The 21,297-nt window shown below is 35.6% G+C and overlaps 1 protein-coding gene across 1 annotated transcript; it reads left to right on the forward strand.

The window, feature by feature from the left end:
• Positions 1 to 263: 263 nt before the first annotated feature.
• Positions 264 to 15,653, forward strand: LOC149203376 (uncharacterized). The gene is made up of 6 exons (XM_089401850.1): positions 264 to 410; positions 14,456 to 14,729; positions 14,912 to 14,962; positions 15,100 to 15,159; positions 15,240 to 15,311; positions 15,616 to 15,653. Exons 1-6 carry the CDS (start codon positions 264 to 266, stop codon positions 15,651 to 15,653), a joined length of 642 nt encoding a protein of 213 aa, XP_089257976.1.
• Positions 15,654 to 21,297: the final 5,644 nt, after the last annotated feature.

Below are 21,297 nucleotides of genomic sequence, written 5' to 3' on the forward strand. Positions count from 1 at the left end.
TTGTAACCAGTGCTCAGACTCAGGCTACCTACTCCTATACAGCCTTACACAAACTCTGTAACCTTTACTTGACCCGGGTATTATCCCCGTCTGTCCATTAACTAACAGTTTTCTACCTCAAGTTCACAAGGTACATTCTTTTAACAGTATCTAGGAAAAACAACCGTCTTTTCCTATTCAAATTACTGCAACTTTAATGCATTTTCATTTTTTTCTATCAGGGACTACCAGTTTGGAACCGTACCTGATTTCCTCTGTCAGGAATGGTTTTTGTTCAAACAGAAGGTCACCTGAGCTTAATTTCTGCTCTCCTCCCAGCCAATGAGATCCATCCTTCAGACGGAGTTCTCCCCCCGAGCAATCCTGTAGGCCTCCAGCCCTCAACAGGAACAGTGCACTCCTTGTGCCAGGTTATCTGGTCCTCACCAGACTTAACCTCCCTGCTCTCCTTCTTCTTGGAGCAAGATTTTTGTTTTCTTTTTCCTCTGTCTGTCCCAACAGCACAGAATGCCTCAGTTAGGGCTTTTTCCCCCTTTTAGAGGGTAGTTCCATCAGTTATCACAACTGATCCTTTTCTTTAAGATTCACCTCTTAGAGGCTGCCAGCAATTCCAAGAAAATATTTAAATTAAATTATTCATTCAAAATTTGTTTGCCACAGTTTTGTTTAAAACATAACAACAACTGTATTAGTCTTTTACCACAGTAACTTTCAAATTTACATAAACCTGGGGTCATTACATGCATCCTCAAATTCTTTTCCTTCAATGGATGTGAGCTTTAAGTTTTATTCCATTGGAGTAGTCAGAGGATTGCATTCAGTCATGCAAAACCTATTCAGCAGATCTCCAATGTACTTATTTTGAGAAAGGAATATGGACTTCAGTTGTTGAGTTACTTCAATACCAAGATAGTAATGAATGTAGCCCAAGTTAGTCAGTTCAAAATCTTTGATAAATTCCTTCTTTATGGATGCAATGTAGCTTTCATTGTCCCCTATCATCAAAATATCATCTACATATACCACAAGATATACAAATATTTTTCCAACCTTCTTGACAAACAAAGTTGCATCATCAAGATCATAATGTTTGAAAGTGAGTTTCAAAAGATGCTCACTTAGTTTTTCATACCAGGCTCATGGTGCTTGTTTGAGTCCATACAAGGATTTCACAATTTTTCATACTTTATGTTAATGTTCTTTCATAACAAATCCTTCAAGCTGGGACATAAAGACATTCTCTTTTATATCTCCATTTAAGAAAGCAGTTTTTACATCCATTTAGTGGACTTTCCAACCACTCTGAGCTACTAAGGCAAAGAGTGTCCGGATGGTAGCCCATTTTGCCGTGGGGGAAAAAGTATCCTCATAATCGACCCACTCCTTCTGTGCAAAAGCTTTTGCGACAAGCCAGGCTTTGTGCTTTTCAAGTGAGCCATCAACTTTATACTTGTTCTTGTAGACCCACTTGCAGCCAAGTGGCTTGGTTCCCAATGGAGGATCAACCAGCTTCCCAATGACATTATTTATTAAGGCATCATACTCCTTTTGCATTACTTCTTTCCATTCGTCATGAGAAGCAACTTCTTTGAAGGAAGTTGGCTCAAAATCTCTAGACAAAATCAATTCACAATCATAAGGAACATCCACATCAACAGGTGAATCAAAGTCATCTACATCACCTCCATTTTGCCAGTTTGAATTCCTAGTTCTTGTCTTTCCAACCTCATAAGAATCAACACTTTCAAGTGTCTTTGTTAGCCACTTTGGGGGAGCTTTCCCAGATGGTCCAAGCGTCTCCATCGATTGAGTTGGGACTGAACCAAGATTGAGTCTCCCAATTCTATCAATCACATCACTCAAAGTATCATTTATTGTTGAAGTTTCATGTGGGGGAGAGAGTGCTTCAGAAGAAGATTCCATGGGTTGATCTAGTATAGGAATTCCCCCCTTCAAGATATGGAATTTGATTATCAAATTTTTCAAATGTTTTTTCATTTGAAAATCTATCCAAGCGATCAAACTGCTACTCAAAAACATTGTCAGTTTTGGAAGATTCAAGAAAGATTACATCTCTAGATACAAAAAACATTTTATTGACTTCATCACAGAGACGGTATGCTTTGGAGGTGTTTGAATACCCCAGGAATACACTCCCAACTTCTTGCACCAAGTTTGTTTCTATGTACCTTTGGTATCAAGGCATAACATGTGGAACCAAAGACCCTGAGATGCTTTACTGAAGAAATGTGCCCATACCACATTTCATAAGGAGTCTTGTCTCTAATAGCATTAGATGGGCATCTATTCTTTACATATATAGCACATAGAACTACATCAACCCAAAACATCAATTTTACATTTTTGAAAAACATCCTGGAGCACACCATATTTAAGATTGTCCTATTCATTCTTTCAGATACTCCATTCTGTTCGGGATTATAAGGCATGGTTTTTTGATGTTTGATCCCATTTTGGTGAAGACAGTTTTCAAATTCATTTGAAGTGTATTATTTTCCATTATTAGTTCGAATAGAGCCAATATGAGATTGTGCATCATTTTAAATGCATCTATGTGTTAGAGTTAACATAGAAGAATTTAAAGCACAAATAAGACACACATCATTCAACCATGAAGAAACATAGATTTTAACATGGTTCACCCAACCAATCTGGGCTACATCCACCAAAACAGAGGCATCGACAATCTTATTATCCAACAGGAGATTACAACAACATAATTCCTCACACCCTCTCAGCTCACATATTGTCTACGGGATTACATTTTATAGCTGGGAGAAGAAAAATGAATCACAAATTCTCTCAAAACAAATATAGGATGCAATAACTCCTCCTCAGGAATAAATGGAGCTAATTTAGCAACAAATCCTATTGTTGTCACATTCATGAGATTTTTTCCAAATTTAATTAACAGAAAATCTCAACAATCTCCACCTTTACAACAATTAGACTGATACCCTCTTCCTTTATTATTTTATGTTTTCTGCAAGCGAAGAGAAGCCACACACCAACGTAGCTTCTTTAACAAAACTGGTTTCATGAACATGTCTGCACAGTTTTCCTCTGTATGCACTTTTTGAAGAGAGCCTCCCCTTTCAGTGATAACCTGTGTTACAAAATGGTGCTTGATAGGTATATGCTTTGATTTACTATGATAGGCCGGATTCTTAGCCAAATGAATTGCACTTTGACTATCACAAAATAACTTGATGTTGTCCTGTAACCTACCAAACTCACCAAACAAACCTTTCAACCAAATCACTTCTTTGCAAGCATGTGAAGTAGCTATGTATTCTACTTCAGTAGTGGATAAAGCAAAAATGTTCTATATCTTTGGCATCCAGCTAATAGCTCCACCTGCTAGAGTAAAGACATACCCTGAAGTTGACCTTCTCTTATCCAAATCACCTGCAAAATCAAAATCAACATATCCGCAAACAAATTCACTACTCCTGTTATAAGTGACACAATAATCACTTGTGCCTCTCAAATACCGAAGCACCCATTTCACTGCTGACCAGTGTTCTTTTCCTAGATTTGTCATATACCTGCTAACAACCCCAACTGCATGTGAAATATCTGGTCGAGTACAGACCATCGCATACATTAAACAACCTACTACATTGGCATATGGAATTCGAGACATATATTCTTTTTCTTCATTTTTATTAGGACATAAACTAGAATAAAGATTAAAATGGGAAGCTAAAGGGACTGAAACAGGCTTCACATTGTTAATACCAAACCTCAAGAGTATTTTCTCAATATACTTCTGTTGTGATAGTCACAGCTTAGCATTGTTCCTGTCTCTGAATATCTCCATGACCAAAATTTGTCTTGCTGCTCCTAGGTCTTTCATATCAAATGTCCTAGCCATCTGAGCCTTTAACCTATTGATCTCTATTATGCTTTTGCTTGCTAAAAGCATATCGTCAACATACAACACTAAGATAATAAAAATGCCATTACTTGATTTCTTAAAGTAAACACAATGATCATTTTCACTTCTTATATAATTTTCACTCATCATGAGAGAATCAAATTTCTTGTACCATTGTCGAGGTGACTGCTTCACACCATACAACGATTTCTTGAGCCGATAGACAAATTTATTGTTGCAATTTTGAAAAAACCCTTATGATTGTTCCATGTAAATCTCCTCATCTAAACCTCCATGTAAAAATGTAGTTTTAACATCTAGTTGTTGTAATTCTAAATCAAGTAAAGCAACTAGTGCTAATACAATTCGAATTGAAACAATTTTTACAATTGGTGAAAATATCTCATGAAAATAAATGCCTACCTTCTGAGAGAAACCTTTTGCGACCAGCCTTGCTTTTTACCTGTCCTCTGTATCATCAACACCCCTTTCCAATTTGTAAACCCATTTACATCCCACAATTTTTCTATCTTTAGGAAGTTCTACCAAATCCCTTGTTCCATTCTTGACAAATGCCATCATCTCGTCCTTCATAGCTTCTTTCCACTCTTCAGTTTTATAACCTTCTACAGCTTCCTGATAGCATAAAGGTTCATCATCATTAGCAGTTAAAGAAATTGAAGTAACATAATCATCATACCTTTTAGGAAGACATTTTATTCTTGTGGACCTCCTTAAAGATGTTTCTGGTACTTCCACAATTTGTTGATTATTACTTGTAGTAACTTCTTCATTATCTGCATAAAGTTTATAATGAATTTGAATCTCAACATCCCACTGACTTACCATCCATCCATCATTGAATTGACAACGCTTTCTCTGCGCCCTTGACTCCTTGTGTAGGAACTTTAACATAAATTAGCATCAATTTATGTAAATTGATTTGTCTTCATCCGTTGAATCTACCACTTCTGCAAAACATCATTCCGGCAATTATATAATTTAACCTCTGCATTATTTATCACATCTGGCAATCAAACGTTTCGTCTGAGTTAGGATATGATCCATCAAATGGATTAACCTCTTGGACCATTTCCAGGTCCGAGCCACATTCTACAATTACAATGATATTAAAATCAATTTTAATCGATATGGTACCATTTATGTCTGAATTGACACAACGTATACAACCATTCAATTTTGCAATTGTAAAACACTTTTCTTCGGCATTTCAATGCATCCACATTGCCTCTGCACAGCACCGTCTCATTCGATGGTACATCTAGATCCATGCATCAGACTTGGCATATCTTGGTCTCTGTCACACGTACCCGCTCAACAACCTGCTCTGATACCAAGTGTTAGAGTTAACATAGCCGAATTTAAAACACAAATAAGACACACAACATTCAACCATGAAAAAACACAGATTTTAACATGGCTCACGTAACCAATCTGGGCTACATCCACCAAAACGGAGGCATCGACAATCTTATTATTCAACAGGAGATTACAACAACATAATTCCTCACACCCTCTCAGCTCACACATTCTCTATGGGCTTACATTTTATAGCTGGGAGAATAAAACTTAATCATAAATTCTCTCACAACAAATATAGGATGCAATAACTCCTCCTCGGGAATAAATCGAGCTAATTTAGCAACAAATTCAATTATTGTCACATTCATGAGATTTTTTCCAAATTTAATTAACATAAAATCTCAACACTATGAAAGTTCTTGAATGTTTGAAAAGCATCAGATTTGTTCTTCAATAAATAAACCCAACACATTCTAGTGTAGTCATCAATAGATGTCATCATATATTCAATTCCGTTTCAGAAGAAACAAGCATTGGACCAAATAACTCTAAATAAATGTGTTCAAATTTTCTATGTGATCTGGAATTTGAATCATGAAAAGACTGTTTTCTATGCTTTCCTAGAATGCAAGCATCACATTGTTTAAGTTTCCTAGGAGTTGTAGGAAAACTAGTAACACCATTTTTCTTCAACAAGCAAGGCTATCATAGTTCAAGTGTCCAAAGCTAGCATGCCATAATAAACTTGATGGAAATGTACCTTCTTGATAATGAAAATTGTATGAGAGATTCTGTGCACAAACAAAGGTAGCCTGTAGCTTGAGAAGCCTTTCTTCTTCAATCATCGTCATGACAAGTGAGTGGTCTAATTCTTTTCTCACCTCAGGCTTGCCATCAAAAATATGAATGGACTGTCCTCTTTTTTCGATGTGGACCAAGGACAACAAGTTTCTCCTTAGCTATGGGAGATATAGAACATGATGCAAAAGAAAGTCAGGAAGAGCAAGCAATTTAAGCCTGATTGTGCTAGGCCCTGATGGCTTGAGTTTTGATTTGTTGGCAAAGTACACTACTCCATCAACATTGTCAGTAAATTCTTCAAAAGAATCTCTTCTAAAAGTCACATGGCAAGTTTCTCCTGAATCAAGAAACCAATCGTTTTTCCAAGATTGAATTAAGTGAAGCATTAAATAAGCTTTCATTTACTCCAATATTATAGTGTGCCCCAACATAGTGAGCGGATTCAGGTGATTTACCTTTCTCCTTGTCATTAGTTTCACCTTTGGTTTGGTTTCTTTCCTACTCAATTCTGTCCCAAGGCAACTTGCATGTGGATGCATCATGTGATCCATCTCTTTTACAGTGTATGCACAACAAATCTTACTTTTCTCCTTGAGAGTGTCTGCCCCCCTTGCCTCTGAAATTTCTTCCTCTTCCTCTTCGACCACCTCTTCCTCTAGAAGAATCTCGAGGAATATTCTTTTCTCTATGAGCAAGGCACACAAACTTTTCAGAATACAGAGGGGTTTTCTTCTTCCAAAAAGCCTTCTCTCTTTCAATAATTTTTTTCACAAGGGAGTCAAAGGTAATACCTTTCAGGTTTCCATTTGCTTGCAATGACTCAAGATAATTTGAGTAAGTGGGATAAAGTTCCTTGAGAAAAGCTATCAAAGGAATATCCAATTCAACATTAGTGACTTTGATATCATGCATAATAGATTTAGCTTCTAATGCAAGAGCAAGAGGATCATCATTTTGTAATTCGAGGGTTAATAGTTTAATCATGAGTTGAACAACTTCAAGTGCAGAGTGTGAGTCATAGGGTTCCTTCAGTTTTTGTAAGGCTTCAAAAGCATTTGAAAATGGAAAAATATGGTGACTCACCTCTTCATTTACTGATGTTGCAATCAATGCATAAGCCTTGTTGTTCTTATTTTCCCAAATGGCTAATTCCTTATCTGAGGTAGGTTGTTCTCGCTCTTTGTCCCCATTTCCAACACACACTCCTTTCCACAACTCATTAAAAATGAGAGTGTGTTTGATTTTCCACTACCGTTCTGGATAGTTCTCCTTGCTGGTGAGAACCACTTCCACAATAGATATTAATGAATGCATTTTAAAAATCTGTGTATTGCAAAAGTACTTGTGCTGCCAATGTATACAATTTGTACTTCTAGTGGTAAAACAATCACAATATGATATGTATAGGGTGGAGGTATTACTGGGGGATGGTATATTTGGGAGAGGGAGTATGTAGGGGAGATATTAGAAATAAATCGGATTTATTTACCGTGTAATGGAGTTATATGGAGGCACTGCGAGTGGTGGGACTTGTCCTACAAGTTAAGAGGAAGAGGATACCCTATAGCAGATATATGTGGAGGAGCGAAGATGTGGGAGTAGTGTAGTGTGGGAGGAGGGGCTGTATGGTCTAAGGAATAGCACAACATGGGAGGAGGGGCCGTATGGTCTAAGGAGCAGTGCAACGTGGTAGGATTTTAATGCAACGTATGGAGTGAGCAGAGTGGAAGTCTGTGGATATATTATATTTCACAGTTACAATTCTATTGTGGGTAACCCGGGAGTGGTATGGCCACATAGCGTATATAATAGGTAGTGGCAGGCCTTTGTAATATGACAGCATGCAAGTCGTATGGAGTATTGGAGGTGCTCGACAGTGTGGGAGTGATGGTATGGGAGCATATACTTTCATAACAATGCATTCATAACAATAAGAAAAGGTGTATTAAATAGTGTTGGGGAGGTATTATGAATGATACTAGTGTGAGGGAGGTGTTATGAAAACAACATTGAAACAATATGGCTCAGAGCCACAATGGCACCACAACAGTTGAGTCTTTTCCCGTAGTGGCGTTCCCTCATTAGCCTTCAAGTTTTCTTCTGCAAGTTTTGGACTTAGCGGAGTTTTGATTTGGGAGTGCTAATATCCGAATTGGAGGTGTCAATAGTAGATGCTCGAATAGGCACCACAATACACTCAAAGGTGTCAGTTCTGCAATATGAGCGGAACATAGGTAGAATAGGTGGAATAGGAGTCACAGGGGAACGAATGCTAAAAATAGAGTTGGCTTTGATTCCATGTTAGGCCAGGAGGAAAATCCTCAAATGTAATTGTATTATTCATTCAGGTTGCTCATTATCATATACAAGAGGGAGTGATTGTTCAGTTCATCTCCTGATGACTCTCCATTTACTCTGTTATTTATTTATAGTTGTTCACCCAATCCCTATGATTAGGTGTCAACAAAGAGTAAAAAATTTTTGATAGTTCCTATGGAATATCTTCAAATTGTGCAAAATCTAATGAAGAAACAAGTTGATGAACATGGAACTGAAAGACAGTTAGAGGAGGGTGATTGGGTAATGAAAATGGAAGTGAAAGACAATTAGAGGAGGATTACTGGGTAATTTTGATACTACAAACTTAGAAGCAATCAACACTCAAGGAAAAAAATTGAATCATAAACTAGCTCCAGAATTTTACTTACAAGCAACCTGTATGCCCTAATTCCAATGTTTCCTTCTGCTATTGTGTAACCTTGTTAAAGACATTAATGATGAGAGGTAACTCTTAAATCCTCTAATGAGATTGATATCCTGATATTGTACATTGGAAAAAATAATTTACTCATAGAAGTGTGCGTCCATTCTTGAAAGTGCTAAAAAATTCAAGTCCATCCTGAAAAGTATGTGTGTGGGGCTTGGTGGAGCATTGGTATACAACAATAGGATTGAGGGCATGTTTCCAAAAATTATTAGATGCAAAAAAAAAAAAAAAAATTCTCATTCTCATTATACCACTATTCATTATACTACTATCCCATGATATAGTAGGGAATAAAAGGAACGTACCAATAATGCTAAACAGTATTGCTAAAGCAAAATAATATTACTTCAAAATAGTCTAAGGATTGAATAGGAAATCATAATAAAAGGAAAAAAAATGTAGGATGAAGTAAATAAAATGAAAGTGATTTCTTAAAAATAGAATGTGATTTTCTCAAAAACTAAGAAACAAAGATAAAGAAAAATAAAATATAAATATCTATAATAAGCTATGTGTGTTGAAACAACGAAACAGGGAAAATAAATATAAATATTTATAAAATGATATGTGTGTTGTTAAAGATACTCATATACAACATCTATCACAAAAAGAAATAAATATAGAACGAAATCTATTCTCAACTCTATTCTCAATTCTTTTCTCAGCCAATAAAAGAATTGAGAAACACTAAATCAAATTTGACATCCCTTCAAACATATGTCACTCTAAGGGATGGAAAATAAAAATGGTAGTTTTGGGGACTTTTTGTGTAACCCACAAGTACCCCCAACTCTTTTGTAGGCTCTAACTTTTTCCTTTACTCTTTGGAGACATGGAAACAAGTAGAGGCTCCAAAGATATTGAACTGTGACACATCAAGCTTCCTCCTCGAGAAATTCTACTCTGGTGTGATCATGCCAATAATCCAATGAGGATCCTTGTTCTGTAAATACACCGTTGTGTTGCATGCTTCAACCCACAATTGTAGAGGTAGGATTTGGTCATGCAACAACACATGTGCTACTCCCATAATGCTATGGTTCTTCATCTCAGCAACCCCATCCTATTGTGGGTTGTGGGGTGTTGTCAACACTCACCGAATTCCTTCTTTGGCACAATTTTTTTTAAACTCATTCGACATGTACTCACCTCCATTATCACTTCTAATATCCTTCACCTTCTTGCCCCTTTCTTTCTCCACTAGTGCCTTGAACTCTAATAAATTAGAGAAAGTCTCATCCTTCTTCTACATGAAGAAGACCCAACACTTTCCTGAGAAGTCATCAATAAATATGACAAAATTTGTGTCTAGCAGTGGAGGTTGTCGAGAAAGGTCCATAGACATCAAAGTTGATCCTTTCAAGGACTACATGTTCTGTGATGTCACAATCATGGAAAGTGGCTTTTGTGTACATCGCTGAGGTACACCCTTTGCATGTATCTTGTTGCTCTTGTGCTCCTTTGGGGAGCCCTGTGGTAATCTGTTGCATGATATTTAAAGTGCCATGATCAAAATGACCAAGTATTTTATGCCAAAATTCACTCACATTGTGACTCTGCACCATCTCTGCCTTTGCCCTCAATGAAGCACAATCCTCCATATCTAGCTTGTAGAGGTTCTTCACACGAACCTCAATATTCTTCACCTATCATGTGGCTATGTGTCTCAGGAATTCCATTCCTTTGTTGAAGATCATATTGTATCCACAGTCTTTGAAAAATGCAACAAATATAAGATTCTTCTCTAGACCCAGAAAAACATCACATCCCTCAAACTGAGAGCATAGCCTGACTCACTCTAAAAGGTGTCTGCACGAATCCCAGTCACGATGTACCTTCCATGATATCCCATCTTGATGTGCATTTGGAGATCCTTCTCCTCCAAATCATTGAAAAAATATTTGTTCCCCGTCATATGGAATGAGGCACCACTTTCAGGGTACCATACACTTCCCATCGTTGTGATGGCCATGCATGCAATTAGAGTAAAATCAAGCTCAAATTGTGCAGCTAAAGCTTCACCTATTGCTCCTCTTGAGGTCTTCTTATGTATCTTCTTATGTGGACACTTCGTGGAATAGTGCCCAAATTCATGAAAGAGAAGACACTTGATTCTGGACAAGTCTTTCTTCTTCCCCCCTTGGCTATATTCTGCTTTTGATTGGGATTTCTTCCCTTCCCCTTTATTTTCATTTCCATCCAAGGAACAATTATCCTCATCCTTGGCATTGGATGAAGTCCTATCTCTAGTAAAGCACCTTATTTCCTCCTATAGCAAATCAGACAATAAGAATTACCAATTTGATAGTTTCTTCATCCCATTCACAGGATCTTGGTAGTTGTGCCAACTCTTGGGAAGGCTTAGAAGGTATAGGCCCACCAAATCATCCACTTCTATAGTAACAGAAACTTTACCAAGATCTTCATGACATTGTGTGAAGCCTCTCAGGTATGGTGGAATGGTCTCATTCCTCTGCATCTTGATATTTCAAAGTTTGTCCTTGAGTGCCAACTTCTTATGGTCACTACTATTCTAGAACAAATCTATCATTGCTTTCCACATTGCATGCAGAGTCTATCTCACATGGAGATTTGAGAAAATATGGTATCATACTCCCTCCAATATGATTCTCGTCACCTTGGCTACACACTTCTTCCATTATACTAGATCCTTAGCATCAGATGCTGTTGGTTTCAGAATATCATTATCAATGAATTCCTTCAACCGATTATCCTCCAGTACTACCTCCATGCGGTACTTCCAAGAAACACAATCTGAGCTTCCCTCAAGGGCATAGTCGAGACTTAGTCCATTGAAAACCATATTGTCAGTCCTGGAGTAAACCTACAACATTGATCTTCCAATTTAAATCTCCTGCAATGACAAATTCAAAATATTTTCACCAGAGTGATTCCAGCTCTAATACCATGTAGAAATTAATGTGTAGATTCGATACTTCTCATGAATTTACTAAATCACAAGACTTGAAGCTACTCTACCTATTGGCGGAAGTTAATTCACCATATAGAACACAAATCATAGACATGCAAAAGGAAACATCACACACATGCACACATATTTATCTAAGGGAAAGCAACTACTCAAAATTGCTTACTATCTATATTTCATTAATCACATAATAGAGATGAAATATGTATGCTTAATCAATCTTGAGCACACCCTGCACATGTATAGTCTATCCCGTTGCCTGATTGAATGACCCTAACCAACATTTAGCCAATTTTAAGCCCCCCAAGCTCTTATTCCTTGTGATGTTTCCCTAGCAAATTGGCCCATATTATTTAGGAATCTCCACTATTGAATTGTGCAATTCCCTAGCGTCCTTCATGTGACTGCATGCATCACCTGTACACATGGGAATATGCTACCACTCATAGTACACTGCCTTGGAATCTCCATCTCAACTAGGTAACTCAAATTCTCTACATGCAACAATTATTTTTGGTTGATTGATTAGATAACTGGTTGATCACTAAGTGTGGTTGAAGTTCCGCTTCCATAACTTGACCTCCACTAGTTCTTATGATAGTTAGAACTAGTTAAACTGATAATAACTCAAATTAACTAAAATAGATTGTTGCAAATTAGCAATCAAACATACTGAACTAAACTGAAGCTTCCTCGACTGGAATTAAATTACTTAACTGAGTGACAAGTGCCATGTCATCTTAGTTAACTACCTCCAAGATTTATGTGGAAATAGAAATTCGAATTTTCTCTAGTTTGACCAAGGCAAAGTCAAACTAAGATTTTCTTGCTACAGTTTCAACAGAAAGGGAATAGATATTCCCATTCTACACCAAAATGAATTAGAGGATTTTTTTATTATGAAATTTAAATCAAACCAATGTTATTTTTTCCAATTAAATTTATTTATAGGAATTAAAAATGACCAGTATAGGTCATTTCGATAACCTTTGCAGGGAAGGAGACAAAACATGGGACATCTTTGTCACAAAAATAATGAAATCTCCATTCACTCTGTCTCTCTATCTCAATTTTTCTCGCGTTCTTTCTCTCTCCCTTTGCCTGCCTCCCTCCCTCATTGTCTCTCTCCCTCTCTCCCCCATCACTATTTCTCTCTATACATCTCCCTTCATCTCTCTTTATGTCTTTCTTCTTCCCTCTCTCTCCTCAAACCATATCTATCTCTATATCCCTATGTATTTCTTCTTGATCTGTCTCTCTTTATCTCTCCCCTCCAACTCTCTCTCTCCACTTTTCTCTCTCTCCCTTTATCATCCCTCAAACCCCATCTCTATATTTTGGGTCTAAGGCTTGAGATTCTTCGCCTAATCATGGTCAAGGCCACCTTGGACACTCAATTGTTTTTTTGGGACCTACTGCATTAAATTATTCCATAAATCGTTTCTAGGGTCCTATGAGACATAAGTACTAGTGAAAACCACTTAGTGGCATGGGATCTATAATCACAAGCCAAACACATCTCTAAGAGCCCATGTGTGGTTTTTCAAGGCATTCTTCTTGGCCTAGATGGATAAAAGCTTTTTTTGTGGTTGAAAGTCCATGCTTCCATCATAGCCATGTCCTGGGATAGAAAACCCATGCTTGAGCTAACAGTATTATCCATAGGTTCCTAAAGAATTTCTTTAGGGCTTAGGGCTAGGTTCCGCACCTCCATCCATCCCCCCAACCCCAAAACAATTTTCATGGCACTATGACCCAAATCTATTGCTAAAAAACTTCTAGAGGACTCCATACTTTCTCTTTAAGGAAAAGCATCCCACAAAAAGGTCCAATTGGTGGTTCAAAACCCCATTCCCGTCCCTTTACCTTTAGAAGCTATCTTTATGGTTTGACGATTGAGTTTCCTCCCCCAACCATGGCCAAGGCTACTTGGGATGAATCATAACTTTCATCATGACTTATGCATGCCTTCTTCCCTATATCATTTCTAGGGTTGTGGGACATGTAGCTACTACTCAATACCACCTTGCATTGAAAATTACATGGTCGGTTCAATAATTAATTAATGGTTGATGATTAAAGATACTAACCATAAATATACATCAACGAATAAATAATTTTGTAATGTGATTTAATAAATTTTTATTATTTTTTAAATTTAAAAAATATGAAACTAATATATTTTAAATAATAATATTTACTAAAATGGTTAGGTTTAATTTTATTCAAACTAATTATTGAAAATAATTAAAAGACAAAATATAGTAATACATATGGTTAATAAATCAATAATTTGGTAGATAAATTACAATAAATATAGAGAGAGTTATTCATATTGCAAGTTTTTAATAAATAAACAAAATATAGTTTATTGTAAAAATTAATAAATACCCGTTAAAAATATTGTTACCTAAATTTATGTCAATAAAGAAATCAACATTTATTACTCGATAAAATCAATTTTTTAGAAAGTCCTGATTTAATGGAAAGAAAGTCTCATTTTCTTTTATGGTCGGCTCATTCGTAATAAAAACTTGAAGCACCAAAGGGCACGTATAAATACATTGCGATCTGGTATATATGTGATATCGTGTTGAGTTTCATTGACACATGATCTGAAATTGTTTAAACCACCCGAAAGTGTGTAGGGCGTATTTTGATCGTTCGTTTCAACGTAAAATTGAACTGTTCAATCTCAATCTCAATCTCGTAGGGCGTACTTTTGATCGTTCGTTTCAACATAAAACTGTGCAATCTCGATCTCGTAGGGCAATCTGGTAGGGCAGAAACTGTGCAATCTCGATCTCGTAGGGCAGGGCAGGGCGTGATGGCATCAAGAGACGCAGAGAGGAGGATGATCCAAGAGTCTACAGGAGAAGGAGAGGGAGAGGGCTCCAGTAGTCAAGCTGTGGCACCATGCACTAATTCCACCAAGAATAAGAGATTCGAAATTAAGAAATGGAATGCTGTTGCACTCTGGGCATGGGGTATTATGCGCTTCCAACCTTACTTGTTGCATTTATTTATTTATTCAAAACAGAGTCGTTTTACACCAGTCTTCAAACTGTCTCTGACACAAGAATCCTTCTCACTAAAAATATCCAATTTAACTTGAATGATTTACTATTTTATTCTAACACAATTTTAATCTAATCATTTCTGCATGCAGACATCCAGGTCGATAATTGTGCAATTTGCAGAAACCACATTATGGATCTCTGTATGTGCTATTTATTTATATAATTTAATGGTAGAAAATTGAGAAGATGGATTGTTTTTGGGAGATTTTTGAATCAGTTTGACTAAATCATATGAAATTTGAAAATAATATTATTATTTTTGTTTTTGTACATATAGGTATAGAGTGTCAGGCAAATCAAGGAACTGAAACCACTGAAGAATGCAGTGTTGCATGGGGTATATTATTATTATTATTATTATTCGGTTAAGCTCTAGGTTATCAAGGTTTTATATGTTTTTTTTTACATTTGAAACAGGAACCTGCAATCATGCCTTTCATTTTCACTGCATAAGTCGGTGGCTTAAGACAAGACAAGTCTGCCCATTAGGTATGTATTCTAAACTTCCCTCTTCGCAATTAATCTTTAGGGTTGCATTTTAGTAGAGTGAAATTATTTTGAAATGGAAACATGAATCTTTTTAAGGAAAATTATGGTTAGTTTTTTTTCTGTTCACTTTATTTTTGGTTGGACAATGAGAGAGGAAGTTTACTTTGAAGATTCATTTGAACTTTTATTTTAAATCTCACTATGTATATATTGCTGCAGATAATAGTGAGTGGGAGTTCCATAAATATGGACATTAAAGCTGTGATCACCACGAGTGTCTTATTTTATGTATATATTGCTGCAGATAATAGTGAGTGGGAGTTCCAGAAATATGGACATTAAAGCTGTGATCACCACCAGTGTTTTATTTTTTTCTTTCTAAATTCATTTGTATAATGTTGTTGGTTTGTAAATCAAATATATAATTGGTTGGTTTGTTTGTTTTCATAATTTAAAGTTTTCTTATTAATAATGTGAAGTATTTTTGGAAAATGATTTATTATAAAAAACAATTTACAATGTAACATGCAGTATATTCACTAGCTTTGTTAAATTCATGTGTGCATGGAGTATTCTTGTTCCTTGATATTCCATGTTTTTTATGAAATTTTTTCATTTTCGCCAAAGAAATTGCCTTGCATTTTATATTAATGTCTTATTCACTATTTCTCTAGCATTTTATATTAATGTCTTATTCACTATTTCTCTAGCTTGATGTGTGCATGGGGTATTCTTTTTCCTTGATATTCCATGTCTTTTATGAAATTCTTTCATTTTCGTGAAACACTCCATCATCTTCTTTCTTCAACATTCTTATTGTATTCTCTATATGATTATTTACATAAGCCTTAAATTCTTTAAATTTATTAATAACATATTTCTTTTGGAGAGAAAAAATCCATATGAATCTTGAGAAATCACCTCTCAATATAAAATAATATATTCACATAATGTTAATCTGTTGTGTTTAAAAAACATGAAATATTAATAGAACTCAAAATCTAGAGTGACATCAAGAATACCTTCAACCATACCCTTTACAATGTAACATGTAGTATGCATTTTTCTTTTCCCTACAATTTATGTCTTAATCCAGCACATTGATAAATCTCCTTGCATTTTATATTAATTCTTATTCACTATTAATCTAGCTCCCTTACATTACATTGAAGTGTGTATGGGGTATTATTTTTCCTTGATATTCCCTGTTTTTATGAAATTCTTTCGTTTTCGTGAAACAATCCATCATCTTCTTTCTTCAACAATCTTACATGAGCTTTAAATTCTTTAAATTTATTAATGACATATTTCTGTTGGAGAGAAAAAATCCATATGAATCTTGAGAAATCACCTCTCAATATAGAATAATATATTCACATAATGTTACTGTTGTTGTGTTTAGAAAACATGAAATATTAATAGAACTTGAAATGTAGAGTATGAAGAGGAGGAAGAAAAGGATAAAAAAACATCAAAAGGAGGGGATATACATTAGGACCCAACACTAGAGAAAGAAGAAATGAATCAAAACATATCTTTTAAAGCATTGGCAAGTATTACCACACTTCAAACTCCCAAGATAGAAGGACATATCAAGAAGAAAAAGGTGCAAGAAGTGAAAGATCACATGGAGAAAGAAGAAATGAATCCAACCATATCTTGTAATTCATTGGTCAAAATTACCAATGACTCTACACCTTCTCTGCCATTGTATTCAATGCAGCACAACCCTCCATATATATCTTGTAGAGGTTCTTCACACAAACCTCAATATTCTTCACCTATCCTATGGATATGTGTCTCAAGAATTCCTTTCCTTTCTTGAAGATCACATTGTAGTCACAGTCTTCCAAAACTACAATAGATACAAGATTTTTCTTTAGACCCAAAAAAAAATCACATCCTTGAGACTGAGAGGGTAGCCCGACTCCTTCTGAAAGGTGACTGCACCAATCTTGGTCGTACTATACCTTCCATGATATCCCATCTTGATGTACCCTTAGAGATCCTTCTCCTCCAAATCACTCCTTCTGAAAGGTGACTGCACCAATCTTGGTCGTACTATACCTTCCATGATATCCCATCTTGATGTACCCTTAGAGATCCTTCTCCTCCAAATCACTGAAAAAATATTTGTTCCCCATCATATGGAACAAGGCATCACTTTCCATGTACCATACACTTCCCATCATTGTGATGGTCGTACATGCAATGAGAGTAAAACCAAGCTCTAATTGTGAAGCCAAAGCTTCACCTATTGCTCCTCTTGAGGTCTTCTTGCTTGTCTTCTTATGTGGACACTTCGTGGAATAGTTCTCTTTCATGGAATTTTTCATGTTTTTATTTGTAAATGAATAAATAATGGATGCAAGACCTAATTGGTGTTGTAACAACTAATGTGAGGAGGCAATGACCCTTCCTATTAAACATCAGATAGTGTTTTGGTCCCTTATGTTCATAGTTGCAAGCATGACCTGTACGTTGCATATTTACCAAGTGTGTGATGGAATTTCAGTTCTAGTTGGGTAAGTCAGGTCAAGTCTTGCTTTCTGTTTTTGGTTAATAAGAAATGTCTTCACGTTTCTTATGAGTTCTGAAAGTTACATAGAGTTCTAGGTGGAAGAAAAGCCCCAACCTTGGAAATTATCCTTTGCATGTATCCTCTTGTGTACTTCGCTAAGTTACACCCTTTGCATGTATCATGTTGCTCTAGTGCTCCTTTGGGGAGGCCTGTGGTAATCTATTCAATGTTCTTCAAAGAGCCATGATGAAAATGGCGAAGAATTTTATGCCAAATTTCACTGGCATCGTGACTCTACACCTTCTCTCCCTTTGTACTCAATGCAACACAACCCTCCATATCTAGCTTGTAGAGGTCCTTCACACAAACCTCGATATACTTCTCCTATCCTATGGATATGTGTTTGAGGAATTACTTATCCTTTTTAGGTTTACAAGCATTGTCTTAGTGTTTTTTATGAGTTTTGAAAGTTACATAGAGTTTTTGGTAGAAGAAAAACCCCAGACTTGGAAATTATCCTTTGCATGTATCATTTTGTGTACTTTGCTAAGGTACACCCTTTGCATGTATCATGTTGCTCTAGTGCTCCTCTGGGGAGGCCTGTTGTAATCTATTCCATGTTCTTCAAAGTGCCATGATGCAAATGGCAAAGTATTTTATGCTAAATTTCACTGGCATTATGACTCTACACCTTCTTTGCCTTTGTGCTCAATGCATCACAACCCTCCATATCTAGCTTGTAGAGGTTCTTCACACAAACCTCAATATTCTTCACTTATGCTATGGATATTTGTCTCAGGAAGTCCTTTCCTTTGTTGAATATCACATTGTAGCCACGATCTTCCAGAACTATAACAAATACAAGATTCTTCTTTAGACCCAGAAATAACATCACATCACTGAGACTGACAGGGGAGCCCTACTCCCTCTGAAAGGTGACTGCACCAATCCTGATCAAAATGTACCTTCCATGATATCCCATCTTGATGTGCACTTGGAGATCCTACTCCTCCAAATCACTGAAAAATATTTCTTCCCCGTCATATGGAACAATGCATCACTTTCCATGTAACATACACTTCCCATCGTTATGAAGGCCATGCATGCAATGAGAGTAAAATCAAGCTCGAATTGTGAAGCCAAAGCTTCACCTATTGCTCCTCTTGACGTCTTTTTGCTTGTATTCTTATGTGTACACCAATTTTACCAAGTTATTCATGACATTGTGTGAACCTGCTCAGGTACGGTGGAATGGTCTCTTTTTTCTACAACTTGATATTTTGAAGTTTGTCCTTGAGTGCTAGTTTCCTATGCTCATTGCTATTCTGGAACAAATCTACCAGTTATTTTCACAGTGCATGCAGAGTCTATCTCCCATGGAAATTTGAGAAAATATGGTATCATACTCCCTCCAATATGATTCTCCTCACCTTGGCTACACACTTCTTCATTGTACTAGATCATTAGCATCAGATGTTGCTGGTTTTAAGATAATTCTTGAATGTAGCAATTCACGAGAAATAAATAAAATAAATTTTACATTGCATGTTAAAGATATTGAAGGAGATGATTGTACACATATCTATCTATATTTTGGTATGATTAACTTTGGTGGACCATATGAGGTGATGGGTAGAGTACCAGAGATATGTTTGGTGCCGAATGTAGACACTATCTATGTTCTTGGAAAATTGCCCAAGACACATGAAAATGTTAGATATCGTCTCTAAAAGGTCAAGTATGACACATATGAAGAATCTACACCATTTTGTGATGAAAGCACATCCAACATTTCAAATAACATTGTAAGCATGTTTATTTATATTTATGTTATGCATTATTGTAAGGATCACTAAAACATTATTGTAAGGATCACTAAAATTTTTATAAATGATTGATCATTGACATATTGTATTTTGTTTGATAGGATTTTCCTAAGAGTCTTTCAATGATGTTGGAAGGTATTTATTTTATAGAGCCAAATATTATTAATGTGATCAACAGTTTCCATATATAGACAAAAGAAGGAAGGAGAAGGAAGCAAAAAAGCAATAATCCATGACACTGCAATAGTACATACAGGGGATCATCAAAGAATCCCTAAGGTGGTTCAATCTAGCAAAGCTAAACATGTTTTTTTGTAGATGTCAAAACTGAAGCTAAAAATTATGTTACCATTAGCGAGGAGGAGATTAGAATTGTTGTTCAAAAGGAGAAAAGAAATAAAACACCAGAAAGAAAAATGGCCATGAATGTCTCTCTTCTAGTTTAACTTGAATGATTTTCTATTTTATTCTAAGAAAATTTTAATCTAATCATTTCTGCATGCAAACATCCAGGTTGATAATTGTGCAATTTGCAGTAACCACATTATGGATCTCTGTAACTATGATTTAATTATATAATTTAATGGTAGAAACCTGAGAAAATGGATTGTTTTGGGGATATTTTTGAATCAGTTTGACTAAATTATATGAAATTTGAAAATAATATTATTATATTTTCTTCTGTACATATAGGTATAGAGTGTTAGGCAAATCAAGGAACTGAGACCACTGAAGAATGCATAGTTGCATGGGGTATGTTAAAAATATGTATTATTATTATTCTTATTGTTATTATTCACTTAAGCTCAAGGTTATGAAAATTTTATATGTTTTTCTTTGATATTTGAAACAGGAGTTTGTAATCATGCCTTTCATTTTCACTGCATAAGTCAGTGGCTTAAGACAAGAAAAGTCTACCCATTAAGTATGTATTCTAAACTTCCTTCTTGTGCAATCAATCTTTAGGGCTGCATTTTAGTAGAGTGAAATTATTTTGAAATGGGAACATGAATCTTTTTAAGGAAATGATTACTTGTTTTTTTGTTCACTTTATCTTTGGTTGGACAATGAGAGAGGATGTTTACTTTTAAGATTCATTTGTACTTTTATTTTACACCTTACTATGTATATGCTGTTGTAGATAGTAGCGAGTGGGAGTTCTAGAAATATGGACATTAGAGTTGTGATCACTACCAGTCTCCTATTTTTTTTCTTTCTAAATTCATTTGTATAATGTTGTTGGTTTGTTTATCAAATATATAATTGGTTGGCTTGTTTATTTTTGTAATTTAAATTTTTCTTACAAATAATGTCATGTATTTTTGGAAAATGATTTATTATAAAAAACACTTTACAATGTAACATGCAGTATGCATTTTCTTCTTTTCCCTACAATTTATGTCTTAACCCAACACATTGATAAATCTCCTTGCGTTTTATATTAATTCTTCTTCACTATTTCTCTAGCTCCCTTACATTACATTGAAGTGTGTATGGGGCATTCTTTTTCCTTGATATTCCATGTTTTTTTATGAAATTCTTTCATTTTCGTGAAACACTCCATCATCTTCTTTCTTCAACATTATTATTGTATTCTCTCTATGACTATTTACATGAGCCTTAAATTCTTTAAATTTAT

The sequence above is a fragment of the Pinus tabuliformis genome, chromosome 2_1, assembly GCF_031772625.1.
Source record: "Pinus tabuliformis cultivar Carrire ecotype Pingquan chromosome 2_1, CPIR1, whole genome shotgun sequence".
NCBI lineage: Eukaryota > Viridiplantae > Streptophyta > Pinopsida > Pinales > Pinaceae > Pinus > Pinus tabuliformis.